Raw genomic sequence first — 15,027 nt, forward strand, 5'->3', positions numbered from 1 at the left:
TTTTTCACTGATGGGAAGAACACATCTCGTGTAACGATATGGAAACAATGAAAGCTGGGGTAGCAGGGAGGAGTACAGGGGCTTCAGGTAAGAATAGGAGAGCAAAGTGGGTGAAAATGGGGTTAACTCAACAGAGACGAGTGCTCTAATACAAAGCTGCTACTGTGTTCTTTTTTTCTTTCAGGTACTTGGGGGACTTGTCTGGATTTTGGTTGCTTCTTCCAATGTTCCTCTACCTCTGCTGCAAGGATGGGTCATGTTTGTATCTGTGACAGCTTTCTTCTTTTCGCTTCTCTTCCTGGGTTTGTTCCTCTCTGGTATGGTGACTCAGATTGATGCCAACTGGAACTTTCTGGTAAGAAATTTTTATAGTAAGCCTATTGAAGAAAATGTAATAAATGTGCAAATACCTCATCCTGCTCAGAAATGCCTGAGTCTCTGCTCTTTCTGTTGCTCCATATAAGGGAAGATAGGTCAACATGAGGAGGCCACTGTGGTGCCCATGTGTGGGTTTGGTGGGCAACAGGACCTTGGATTGTAAAGTTCCCACACTGATAGAACTAAGAAACCACACGGCTATTTTTATGATTTATTTGAAAATTATTTCATATCATGCAACAAATGAATGGAATTATGACTGAACAGTAGAACAGATGCCTTTGAGAACCAAGTCACATATGTCTTGAAATTTTCCATTCATTTCTTCTTCCAACATTTAAATAGGCTTAGTTATATCTTCATAAGAGGGACAATGAACGCATGACATACCCTCTCACCTGGAATACTAGCATCTATAGATTCTCAAGTCATAATACATATGTTTGTATATATGTAAATATATAATTAAGCATGCAGTTTTAATTTGCATATTACCTACATGCATTGTATTATAATCTTTATGTCATCTGTAGTTACTTAGAATACATTTTGTAAATGCCATGCACATAGCTTGGGTTTTGTTTTTTTGTTTTTGTTTTTTAAAAAAAATTCATTCATTGTATTTTATATGTGAATGTTTTACCTGTGTGCATCTCTGTGCACTGTGTACTTTCCCGATATTTGTGGAGGGCAGAAGATGGTTGAGAACTGTGATGAGGTTGCTGGGAATCAAACCAAGGTCCTCTGCCAGAGTTCAAGTGCTCTTAACCAGTGAGCCATCTCTCCAGTCCCTGCATGTAGTTTTACACTGGATTGTTTGGACAATGAAGATAGGAAAATGTCTGTATATACTTAGTATGACACAGATTTGTCTGACTCTTTTCAGTGCATGATTAATTGAATTCACACCCAGGAAATGCAGACACAGAAGTGGGCAGATTGTCCAAGCTTTTCAGAAAACACCTAACTCCGTATTGTTTTCAAAAGAGAATATTTTATAATTAGTTCTTCTCTGTCATGGTTTGAATATGCTTGGCCCAGGGAGTGGCATTATTAGAAGGTGTGGCCTTGTTGGAGGAAGTGTGTCACTGTGGGGGTGGGCTTGGAGATCTTCCTCCCAATCTGTTCCTGGCTTCCTTCAGATGAAGACATAGAACTCTCAGCTCCTCTTGCACCATGCCTGCCTAGATGTTGCCATGCGCCCACCTTGATGATACTGGACTGAACCTCTGAACCTGTAAGCCAGCCCCAATTTAATGGTGTCCTTCATAAGGCTTACCTTGGTCATGGTGTCTGTTCACAGCAGTAAAACCCTAAGACATTTTTTAAAATTAATTACTGAGTCCTGAAAGATAAATTGATAATATGATGTAAAACTCAATGTTTAAGATAAACTACCATTCACTGCAATCCACTGACATTGTATTTTCCTGTGTGTTATATGGAGATTCTCTTTCATGCCAGTGGCCCTTCATTCTTAGGGCACATTTAAAAGACCAGTGGGGATGATTCCAACCCACGGTAGATGGGGCTTTAGTGATGCTCATAGGGAACCCCTTCAGACCCGGAATCACACTTGGGTGTTTTGAAACTTCAGTCAGACCATCATTTGATCTTTATATGTTGCTTTTAAGCATAACAGCATTTCCCCCCAGCAGCTTTAGGGGAAATGTTAAAGGGAACTGTTTTATTTAAAACTTCAGGAGAACTATAATTCCAAATGTTTTCAGCAGAAGCATCCAGCAAATAGGGTTGCCCTCTAAGACAGCGTACAGGCTAATGGTGGCATGGGTTAAGATAAAACTAAGAAAGCAGTGTTGTGTAATGGTCACAGTCCTCAACGGGCTTTCACATGAAGCCTGATTTGCCTTGGACAAAATAGTTAATTTCTCTATATTTCAGTTCCCTACTCTGTAAGATGGATGTAATAGCAACTGCTATGCCAGACGCCATTAAAGAATAATAGAAATAATGTGTTCATAGCGCTGTTCATAGTTAACGTACATTGCGTGTGTGGGTTATAAGCGACAATAATTCTAACTCCTTAAAGACATGAGACTTGCAATTTGAGGGCTCTAGTTTTTTGAAGTTGCTAAGGTAGTGTTTTCCTACATTTTCCCTAATTGCAACATTTGATATTTCATCGTGTGATAAAATCCACAGTCCCAAATTAGGGTACAGGGGATAGTTCATCTCCTCTCCCTAAGTGCCTGGCTTTCTCATGAGGAGTTCTGCAATGAATCAGCAGATCTCCAAAGTTACTGAGGGACAGCAGGTCCACCTGGCATCAGATATAAAGATGGTACCAGGTGTCTTTGTTCTACTCTGCCCCTGCTGGTACTTCGGGATTCTTACTAATCACTGACTCTTCTAAATGCTGTATCACACACCACCAGACCATTCCCATGGGAGTCCTGGATCTCCTGATGTCCTAGCAACTGAGTGTTCAATCTGGAGATGTTTCTAGGATCATGCAGTATCCTGTAGTCTTTCTATTTGGTTGATACATGTACCTTTTAAATGTTTAAATACTTTGCCAAGTCATTCCTGATCTTGTTAGACAGATACCCATACCCTGCTTGTACTGAGTCACAGTACTAAAGTATTCTTAGTAGTTTATTGGTCTTCCCAACTTTGCATTTTCCTTCCTTTTTGCAGCATTCCATGTAATTGGCAAGCAATATACCACAAATGTTCTCCTCGTTTTAATTTCACCACTATATCAAAGGGACAAATAAAAAAAACAAATGAAGGAAACCTCTAAGCTTTGCCCTGTAATTCATTTGGGAAGGTTACTCTATATTCCTGTCTATCTGTCAGTTAAGGAAAAGAAGTAGGGAAGTGCTTAGAGCCAAAAGTGCCTCAAATGCATAAACTTTTAAAATTTGAGGATATTTGTACAAACTTTAGTACTCAAATGTTTCAATGTCTGGACCATTTCAGAGGTCATATTTTCCAGTTAACGTTGTCCACCATGCAGCAGCTGTATGGGTTCCTGCCTTCGTAGAGTTTACCACATGCTGTTTAGGTCTAGACAAAGTTTTCCTTCCCGTGTTCTATGAGGCTTTCCTCACGTGGATGTGTGTTCTGATCACATATCTAAGCCTTACATTGTGTTGTAATGCTTGGTGTGCGCTCCCTGGCCATGACGGTTTTTGAGTCATGCTCATCACAGGGTCCTCATCAGATTGGTACAAGTTCTAGTTGCTGCATTCTGTAATTATTACACATTAACTGATAAAATATTATTTCCCCCTGGGAATAATTTAATGCTACTTTGTACTCCAATTGAGAGAGATAGGAGGGCATTTTAGAAAAAATCTACTCTCAACAAGTATTTATTGTAAACACAGTGATTTTTAAAATTTTTCTATATTTACAGTGTGTGCATGTGGTGTGCATGTATGTGGGTGCACATGCATGGACATATGTTTGGGTATTCATGCATGTATGTGCCTAAGCCTGTGAACCCAAGTTGATGTCAAGAATCGGCCTCCATAATTCTTCCACATTCATCTGTAAGGCAGGGTCTCATTCAAACCAGAGCTCCATGATTTGAGGGTAGGTCTTGGTACCCAGCTTGCTCTGGGGCTCCCTGACCTCTGCCTTCTGTAGATTGGAATATGAGTGGACCACCACACACACTAGGCATTTAAGTAGGAACTAGGGAATCCTGATTCTGGTTCTCTTGCTTACCTGGCAAGCCCTTTAACCACTAAGTCATTTCCTAGGCACATTTTCTATTTTTTACTAATTGTTATTAAATTCACATTCATAACGCAAGACATGTTTAGTATTTTTTCCACAAGCTTTCTATTCTGGGTATAGCTGGTGCATTAAAAACAAAACCATTTCTCCATTTGAAGAAAGGCAAGTTTTTTCTGTTTCTGACTAATAGTGGAGTTGACGTTCTGCATGCTACTGCGTGCTAAGCAAGCTTTCCATCTCTGAGCTACATCTCCAGGCCTTTGTCACTTTTTATCTCGAGGCAGGGTCTTTCTTTCCCAGGCTGCCATTGAACTTGCTTTTGTCTCAACCTCCCAAGTGGTTAGGATCACAAGTCTGCCCTGATAAGAAGCCAATTTTGATTTTGATATAACTGAGGATTAGGGGCTTTCTCCCTGCCCCTGTATATAAGAATAGCACTACTTAGGTGTAACTTTGAAGAAGAAATTTTGGATTCATATTAGGGGAAATATGCTAAGGAAGGATACTTTTTAAAAGAGACGTTTAAATCATAAACAATTAAACAAATCCCACTTTAATTTACAGAAGTCTAGCAGGCATATATTTAATTAGATTCCTGCTATGAATATCACTTAATAATTTAAATGACCTGGCTACATTCTATGCCACTTTGACCTGAACACTTCTAGTTTTTCCTTTGAGACTGTCTTGCTACATATATGTAAACCAGACTGTAGCCCAAACTGGTGAGCCTCCCTGTTCAGACTCCTAGGTGCTGGGATTATGCTGTATGCTACCAATAGTAAAATTCAGGTTTTAGTGGATATCTTCCCTTTTCAAGGCTGCTATAGAGCCAGGATTTTCCATAAGTGTACAGGTATTTTCCTTCCCTTTCTTTTCCTTCTTCCCCCTCTCTCTCCCTTCTCCTCAAACTAGTTAGTGAATAGTCATCCCTGAACAAAAGAGTGGAGCACTTTTCTCAAGACTGGAATTTTGAAAATAGCCATGTGGGTTGGAAAAAATTCAAGCAATGTTTGAGGTTGAGGCTGTTTGATAAAAGTGTGGAGAGGCAAGGAAGGCTCTGAGGTGTGTGAGTGTTAGCAGGATTGGTAAGGAGACAGAGCATGCAAATGAGACTCAGAATGGGAAGAGGCCTGCCTTAATGAAGAACTATCGAGGATGGTGGTTTGAAACATAGCCCCCAAGCAAAGCATTGGCATCACCCAGTTGCTTGTCAGAAATGCACAGCCTCAGCCAACCCTATCCAGACTGCTGAGTCCAAAACTCGATGGTGATGCTCATTTGTCTCTGCTTAAGTTCTTTAGATGGCTCTGTTTTGATCCAGTATTTGAGAACCTCCAGTCCAGTTCAAGTGTTCCAAACCATGAGTGAACCTAGCAGAAGATATTTTGTGTGACTCCTGTGTACATTAGGCCTTAGAGTAAGACAAACAGAGTGGTCAGATGGTGTGTAGCTCTCTAGTGGTCAGGATGCACAGGCCTGTGAGAGGCTTTCAAAATGTTTCTGCAAAGGCACCAAAGGAATCATCATGCAGTTATTAACTTATCTAAAACTACTTAATGGTCAAAAATTGAAAACAACAAAAAAGTTAAGTAATCTCAAAGCTACTAAGTAACAGGCTCTAAGAAAGATTTAGAAAAGGAGATTTTGCAGAGGCCTCCATCCAGCAACTCATGGAACAAATGTAGAGAGATACCCACAGCTAACCACAAGGCAGAACCTAGTTTATTCTGCAGAGAAGGGAAGGAAAGATTGTAGGAGCCAATGGGGTTGAGGACACATGAAAATCCACAGAATCAACAAACCTGGACTAATAGGGACTCACTGAGACTGAACTATCACGGAGCCTGCATGGGTCTAATCTAGGCCTCTGCATATATGTTATAGTTTTGTGTAGTGTTTTTGTGGGACTCCTAACAGAAGGAATGGGTGGCTGATTCTGATCCTTTGGAGACTTTATGCTTCTACTGAGGTGTCTCATCCGGTCTTGATGTGAGGGGAGGTGCCTAATCTTACTGCCACCTGATATGCCATGTTTGCTTGATATCCTTGGGAGGCCTGCCCTTTTCTGGGGGGAAATAAAGGAGGAGTGGATGGGAAGGAGGGGTGAGAGGCAGGACTGAGATGGGAGGAAAGAGGGGAGTCTGCAGTCAGGATATAATATATGAGAGAATACAACACCATCGAGATTCTGTGTTGGACACAGTGACTAGGTTCAGCCCAAATATACTGTGACTCCCTGAGAGCCACCCAAGGAGAATGTGTCTTGGTTTCAGATACTTAAGCATATTCCGCATCTATTGAAACCCCAGAAAGAAAGTACCATAAGAACCAAAATCACGTCACAAAAGCTGATGGTATGGAGTCATGCAAAGAATAAGCAGGAAATCACCTAACAGTTGCAAGTCATGTTACTAAACTGTACCTTTGCCTTTCTGTGTGAAAGATGTCAGAGGTATATGGATGTCTATGTATGTGTGTTCATGTGTATGCATGTGTCTTGGGCATTGCTTTTTCTTAGGGGCCATCTATCTTGCTTTTTGAGACAGAATCCTGTTGTAGTAAAAATGAATTCTGTTCCACCTTTGATCGTGCAGTTCCCAACTAAAAGACACAAAACCTTATATTTATAATAAGCCCCAAGACCACTAGAGCTGGCAGATAGCAACCCTCTGAGCTATTTGTCTACTTCACTATCAATAACCCCACAATGTAGCAAGCCGTGTTCTGCCTAGAGTGTTTTACTCCAATTGGGCAGCCCTCATGACCATGTACTCATGATTCACCTACTCCATGGCATCTTCTCCCTTCACCTCTCTCTTCTCTCCTTGTGGTCTCTGCCTCAGACCCCCAGCCCTGGGAACCAAAACCCCACCTGCCTCTCTTCTGCCCATCTAAAAGCTGTAGGCATCTTTATTCAACCAATGGATTTACACCAAAGAGCAAGACTACATCTTTTGGTGTACACCTCGTTCCTGGGAGCAACCAGACCTTGGGGGTCAGGTTTTTAGCATTGCAGTTCATAGTAACAGACCAGACCTCCACAGAATCCCCCTCTGGGATCTGGAAATCAACCAGACTAGCGGTTTATCAAGCCTCAGGGATCTGTTGTCTGTCCCCACCTCCTCAATACTGAGATTACAAATGTATGCCGCCATTCCGGGCTTTCTAACATGTCAGGATAGGATTCAGGTCCTGTGTTTGCATGTTAAGGACTTTATTTTCTGAACTATTGTCCTAGCTCCCAGCTTGGCTATTTAAGATAAAAACTAAACATTCTCGAGAGTGAGTGACTAATAGTCAATCTCAATGTACCTCAATTTTACAGCTATTAATAATTAATAACCCAGTAAGATACACTTAATTCATGAGCCCACTAACCTTTGCCCATGAACATTTATTGAGTAGCCGAATGGCCATATATCTGAGCACTGGGTATGGGTTAGATGTAAGGTCAGTATGTATGTTATGTGGATCACTTCACAATGACAGGTATTTCATAGAAAACATTTTTCCATTAATACTTTATATATCTCCCCCTGGTTAAATTTGACAGCATTCTAGGCATAACAAGAACAATTCTATGGTCAGTGCTGTTGAGTAGACGTTTACAAAGAGTACAACATTCCCTTTTGCAATTTTGTTAGTAATATCATTTGAGAGGTGAAGGGTAGACTTTGAAGAGAGCTTTCAAACATGCAAATTAGCACTGTTACTATGGAATTTTCTCCAAAACTTAGCAATAGAATGTCCATATGATCCATGAATCTTCCTATATGTATATCTAAAGGTAATGAAGTCAGTCTGTCTGTGCCCACATTTTCCTTGCAGGACTGTTCATAGTAACCAACTATGGAATCAGCTTAAGTCTTCACTAGTCATTGATAGGTAAATAAAACATATTGAATATACACAAAGCTATTTGCCCGTTTAGAATTGAAGACAATCCTGGTAGTCTCAAGAAGACAGGTAGACATGGAGGATCCATTAAATGAATAAGCCAGGCACCAAATGATGTTCATCATGACATCACTAATTGGTGTAAGGTGAAAAAATTGAACTCAAAGAAGTAGAGAGTAAAGTGATGGCTATGAAAGCTGTTTGGGAGCGAAGATTTGGAAGGTATTGGCCAAAGCATTTCAGTAACTCGGCAAGAAATAGTCCCTTCGCAGGCTCCATAGCACACACTCTAGTTAATGACAATTATTCTGGAATATTGCTGAGTAGGCTTTGAGAGTTCTCACCGTTTAAAGGGTGAGTGTGTGAGATGACGATGCTGGAATGTGGCAGCTATAAATATAGAATATGTAGATGATGTATTTCAAGTAGAACTGGATTGTGAAAAGTTATGCTTCATATTAATTCTAGTCCTGCACAAAATAACTTAAATAATTTTTGCAGTAGTATATATTCCTTGTTTTTAATGAAATATAAGGTTATATGCAATCGAATCCTATCACTAACTCTGTATCTTGAAGAATATAGAATAGTATATAATTATAATTGCAATAACAATTAATAAAATATTTATTAAGTGTATGAAATTAATATAATTTTATTTGAACTTTAAAGATGGCACTTTAATTTTAAATTTAATTTAAAGACCTTTTATCTTATTGTAATTAATATGAATATCTCTGTGTATTAATCTAAATTGATATTATATTCTATTAGAAAATTCAATATATGAGAAAATTTACTATTGTAGCAAGTAAAATAGATTCACTGATATTTTTGATTAGTTCTTTGAGATTTCAGAGCTGCTCGTACAACATGTTTTGATCATATTCACCCAAGGCATGGAGTTCTGTATCACCTCTTTTAAAAATGTGCTTCAAGTCCAATTTGTGCTCCCAAATGTTTTTGAACCTGTGGCCTTCCACTGGAAAGTGGTCAACTTATTTATTCCTCCTTCTCCCAGCAGCTAACAGTTGCTATCCCTCTGCAGTTAAGGGCTTATATTGATTCTAACGGTCTAACTTTGCTAAAGCATTCAAAATAAACAATGGATATACTTAAGACCATTTGATTAAATGGTCTGAGCTTCCCTGTCTAAAGTTTCATTTAAAATAAAGAGCAGGAAAGCATCTTACAGTTATTACCTCTAAATTCCTCTCCTCTACTCTTTCAGGATTTTGCCTACCATTTCGTAGTCTTTGTCTTCTACTTCGGAGCCTTTTTATTGGAAGCAGCGGCCACCTCCCTGCATGATCTGCAATGCAACACAACGATGGTCGTGAAGCCGCTACTGAACGATAACCAGTACAACATCAATGTGGCTGCCACAGTAAGTGTTCCGTGAGGAAAGCATTTTCCTTCCATGGTCTCCAGCATCCAGGAGACTCCTCAGGCAGCAGCAGTCTTATAATGGTAGCCTTTAGAATCAAATGTGTATTAGTTGTTTATCTGTTCAGTCGTCCTGTGAGCAAAGTCTTCCCATCACTCCCATTGTGGGCAACTCAACTGTAGCTCAAAGCTGTTGGCATTATCTGGGGAGGCAACCAGTCTAGAGCACTCGATTTTGTAAGGAGAATCCACCGTAGTGTTCTTTCTTTCTAAATTTTCAGACCTGAAGGGGGACTTTGCTCTTTTCAACCTTGTGTCCATTTTCAATTGGGACTATATCCACTATGCACTATGGACCGGCCAAGTAGAAGGGTGTTTTCTCAGGGTGGGGCTGACATGAATAAGTTTCAATTCTTATTGTTGGGGTCAGTGCTGCTGAGTGGGAAGGCAAATTCAGCAGTTATTTTAACAGATAAGATATAGGAGTAAGCCTTCTGTGGGGATTTTAAAACACGAATCCGCTTTCATTCATACAATATAGTGAACCTGTCATTTTGTATTAAATAATGCAAAGATTCATGGATAATTTTGTTTTCATGGATAATTTTGGAGGGGAGGATGGTTCAAGACAGGCTTTCGCTGTTTAACAGCCTGGATGTCCTGAAACTCACTTGGTAGACCAGGATGGTCACAGACTTCCTGGATAATTTTGAAAACTATCACAGATTGTAACTACTTTCTGAAATGAAGTATCTTGACTGATATTTAATAGTTCCTATTTAGTGAACCTATTGTCTTTTCCTCTTTAGCCTTTAACCCCTAAAGGGCCCAACTTTTAGAATTTTCTAGATGGTTCTTTTCTAGATGTGCCTCTTCTGAAATTCTGTCTCTTTGACCCTCTGCCAGAGGGACGCCAGCTCCATGTGTAGGCTTCTAGTCTTTCATGGCATTCCGTTCCTTACACCCTCTCCAGTCCAGTCAGAACTCCAGGTCGTGAGTTTTCAGTAGCTAAAGTTGATCAGCCATTCATGTGTCACACTGAGTTAAATCTTCTGCTTTTCTTTTTCACTCAGTATAGTTGAAAATGAGAGTAATTCCTTCTCACTATTGATAGATTCCCAAAACAATTATTCTCACCCAGAGGACACTGTCTATATTAAAAGTATATTACAAAAACAGGCGAAATGGGAAGGGTTGATTAAACTGTGACAAATGTCTGTGGATGGATTCGTGTTCCCTTCTCAGTCTACGGTTTCCTGGTTAGGATCTCTGCCCTTGCCACACACCAGGCGGCAGTGACACATACCTTTAATCCCAGCACTCGGGATGCAAAGGCAGGTGGATCCCTGAGTTTGAAAGCAGCCTGCTCTATCAAATGAGTTCCAAGACAGCTAGGACCAAGCAAAAAAAAAAAACCCTGTCTTCAAAATCAATCAAACAAACAAACAAAGGAATCTCTGCCATAGATAGTCATATTTTATCATTTTGAATTGGCCTGTAATCTTTTCCTTGTCTCACAAGCCCCTGAATGTCATGTGAGGACAATGGGGACTATGTGCTTATCTGCACCAAACACAGTGATGTATGCACAGTTGGGGTTAGTGACATCCACCATGACACCAAGAAAAAAGCTCCAAGCAGGACTTAGGCTGGGACAACTGTCTCCCACATGAGAAGGAGCAGAACTCAAAACTAATTCCTATGGGGTTTGTCTACTGAGTTCTAAAAAATGACAGAAGTGATTTGATGTGTCCTTAGGATCTGATAGTTACTGTCTTCTTAGCTATGAAACTATTGGATGATGAGATAACTCAGACTGAATTTTTTAATACACTGCCTGGGGTTTCATAAATACTTAACAAGCGAGCCTGACATTGAGCAAATGGTGAACGTAAGGCTGCCTGTAGATTTCAAAGTTAAGAGCTATAGTGTACAAAGGGAGGGCCAGTGCCAGTACAAAGGGAGGCAACAAAACAAAGTCACTGAAACACAGATTGCTCTAAAATATTGTCCTGTGTTGAAGTATCTACAGGTCAGTTGGCGAGTGTTTGGTCTCTCAGGATGCAACTTCTAAAAGTCCATGTTGTGAATCTGATGACAGCCTCTCTCTCCTTTTCATAGGTTTTCGCCTTTTATGACCACGGCTTGTTATGGTTGCAGTTTGTGTCTGGCTTTGCGAAGATGGCGACCGTAACACTCCTTGGAAACCGACAGTTGTGTGCTAGTTTCATTTGTCTGCTTTACATGTCTGATCACTTGGGCACCATTTGTCCCAATGTAACATTCCAAACATCATTTGCTTAGTACAGAGAGAACCTCAGTGAAAGCTGAGGTTTGTTACGTGGGCGGGATTTTCATTTTATTCTAATGTTAGAAAAGTATACTTTTGTTTTTTCATCTCTTTTCTTTTTCAATACATTTCCCTTATATATTCTTAAAATATACAGACACTGTTCACAAAACAATAGTATTCCTTTTTTTTATGATTTTGGTTAAGTCACCCGAACCTTAATAATAGTAAATAACTAAAACATCTCAAGCAGACGTCTCATTTAATTCTATCTTTAATGTAAAACAGGAAATGATACACTTTTTTTTAACCAAAAGACCAGGCAGCACCTGCATAGGCTTTAATAAGCCTTATTATAGCTTCTGGGGCAGTTGTTCCATCCTGTGGTAACAAAAGCAGCTGCAGATAACATGTAAATAAATGTCTATCCTAATAAAGCTTTATTTACGAAAAGGGATCGAGACTGGATGGTCTGCAGACCACAACTTTATCAACTACTGCCATAAAAACCTTAGGTGTTTTGCATTCTACTGAACCAATCATGAAAGTTTATCAACCTCACTAGAAAAGCCACATAACATATTTTGTTTTGTTATGCAACAATCACATTGCCTTTGTTTAATAGTCAAATATTACCCTTGGAAGGGCATATAGTTTCTCAAGCTAACCCCGGCAGAGCCTTGGATGTATAGCAAAATAAGGTAGGAAATAAACTCCAAACTAATGATTTCCTAACAGCTCAGCAAGGCACTCACATGAGAGTGCTTAAGACATGATCCCCAGAGGCAATTAATCACTACTGGATCTAGTATCTTGCTACTGATGTCTAACGTTGGTTTATTTATGCCATAGACTGTGGTTGTTTGCCCTGTGCATGAACATATAAATATTTATGTGTGTAAAGCTTTTCCAGATAGCTCTCTGAAGAGTTGAACTTTTAACTTCTGATTGTTTTTGCATTGCTATCTGAACTAAATTTGAGTAACATTAGCTATAACATAAAGCTATAGATTCTTACATGCTTTGACAATAGCCCAGATATCTATGTTGTTTTTACATTGTGTCAAACAGGCAAAGGAAATTTAGCAGAACAGCTAACACAAAAACGAGATCTAGCTGAATAGGACACAATCCTAGTCCACCTGTATGTGTCATGGGCTTGGCAACATAACACGACTGGCCACGGTTCCTACAGCATTCTCAGACAGGGGACGTCCTTATTGTTTTAACAGGGCTGCCTCTGGAAATGGAGGCTTGAGAATTGCTTTCTAGCTGACCCATCACCTAAGAGTGCCATGCATGGTTATTAGACTCCCTGGAACACAGTGAAAAACATGAATGAATAGCATAACCAATGCCCAGTGATCAAGTGCTGTTTATCTAATACTCCCCCAGGAGAAGAACCAACTGGAAGCTCAGTTTGTAACACAGCTGAAGAAGAGATATATTTCTATATGTTGCGTGATGAAATCAGTCTTACGGCCTTACACTCATGTCTTATCTCTTCTTTTTTTTTTTTTTTTTTGGTTCTTTTTTTTTTCGAGCTGGGGACCGAACCCAGGGCCTTGCGCTTCCTAGGTAAGCGCTCTACCACTGAGCTAAATCCCCAGCCCTCATCTCTTCTAAAATGCCTGACTCCCTTCATATTTTTCCAGCTCCAGACCACACACCTGAAACCTGTATTATGAATACTATGAAGTCACAAATGTGCCATAAAGATACATTGTACATTGTACTTGGAATCACTAAAATGTAGTACACTAGAATTTAGTGGAGGTTTTATTTTTCCCAAGGTGTAACAGGCCAGGTTCAGTGTGGTATTAACTCGAACGAATTCATTCAGATGTATTGGTGGGACTTCTGTAAATGGATTGCTTCTAAATTAGCAAGGACCAAGCCCAAAGCTGACTGACTGTGAATACTTAGGACTGGAGATGAACTGCATTCTACATTTGTGAGCTGAATGACAAAGCACTTGAACAAAGATGATGGCGTTTAAGATTCTCGTTATGTATCTTAGCTATAAAAATGAAAAAGTGTTGGTTGGTCTTAAAATCTGATAAATTTATTTTATAAGTGTTACAACTCTAATAAAGTATTCATTTGATAACCTTTTGGGTCACTCTTTTTTTTTTTAGTAGGAATTAGAATGAAATTCCAGACCCATGAGTGGGCTTTGTGTTTTATAGTTCTGTTTAAATGGGATCTCTCAGAAAATGTCAGTACATCAAGGTAAAATCTGGAGATGTACCGTGAGAGGGAAATCAAAGCGAGACGTGCACTCCACTTTATTTTAAAAGTATCTGGTCCATGTGCTGTGTACGCCAGGTGGCATTTAATGCATTTTAAAAAATATTGTCTCCCTACAACTCACTAGAACTACTGGAAGGCCTGGATACCATTACCTTATTTTAAAGATTAGGGGACAAAAACACCTTGGAGGACAGCCAGAGCCCTCCATTTACCATGAGAAAGCAGGCTTCAGAGCATCTGTCTCGATTTCTCTGTAAGCCTCCATTCTCCCAGATTTTTACTTCCCCCCCCCAAAAAAAAAGTATTCAAGAGAATGTTTAATCACATAGTCAAGTCTTCTCTTAGACTGTTCTTTGTCCTAAACGAGACCCCTGATTTTCATTTAACTAGTATAGGCCAACCTAGGAGGAGAGTGGTTGGTTAGAGTCTTGTCTCCAATATACAGCTCTGGTTTTGATAGCCAGAACCACAAAACATGCCTGTAATCCCTCCACCCAAGAATTGGAGGCAGAAGTGTCAGAAGCTTCAGGTCATCACTGGCTACATAGTGAGTTCGAGGCTAGCCTGGAATGTGTAAAACCTTATCTCAAAGAATGAGAAGGAATCCAGGTCAAGCCCACATGAAGAGGGCACTGTTGGGCAGCTATAGTCTGGACAGACCCATGAGTTCTTGACTGCCTTATTCTTTAGTCTGTTCATCTTGGTATGGAAGGGAATAGGTTAAAGGAGCCGGGAGACACTCCAATGAACTTCATACCTCATCCTGAGTCAGCTATTTTCCAATAGTTGGCCCAATTGCATAGCAATTCCTAAAACTGATCTCAATAGACCTTTCTTTTTTTAATTATATATTTTATTTATTTACATTTTAAAATTATCCCCTTTCCCAGTTTCCCCTCCGGAACCCCCCATCCCGTTTTCCCTCCCCCTGCTTCTACGAGGATGCTCCTCCATCCGCCCACCCACTCTCTCCCGCCTTCTAGCCCCAGTGTTCCTCTACACAGGGGCATCTAGCCTACACAGGACCAAGGGCCTCTCCTCCCACTGATGCACAACAAGGCCATCCTCTGCTACATATGCACCTGGAGCCATGGATCCCTCCATGTATACTC

At 40.1% G+C, this 15,027-nt stretch overlaps 1 protein-coding gene across 2 annotated transcripts in view; it reads left to right on the forward strand.

Moving 5' to 3' along the window:
• The window catches only part of Mal2 (mal, T cell differentiation protein 2), a 29,826-nt gene extending 17,443 nt beyond the window's left edge, over positions 1-12,383 (forward strand). Inside the window, exons 2-4 of one of the 2 annotated variants that reach the window (XM_032915439.1) lie at positions 185-355; positions 9,218-9,384; positions 11,494-11,566. In XM_032915439.1, coding sequence (XP_032771330.1) covers positions 185-355; positions 9,218-9,384; positions 11,494-11,566 — 411 coding nt within the window. Of the gene's footprint in view, positions 1-184; positions 356-9,217; positions 9,385-11,493 lie in introns of both variants that reach the window. The other variant, XM_032915430.1, reaches the window with a different exon arrangement.
• Positions 12,384-15,027: the final 2,644 nt, after the last annotated feature.

The sequence above is a fragment of the Rattus rattus genome, chromosome 1 (assembly GCF_011064425.1).
Source record: "Rattus rattus isolate New Zealand chromosome 1, Rrattus_CSIRO_v1, whole genome shotgun sequence".
In the NCBI taxonomy this organism is placed as follows: Eukaryota; Metazoa; Chordata; class Mammalia; order Rodentia; family Muridae; genus Rattus; species Rattus rattus.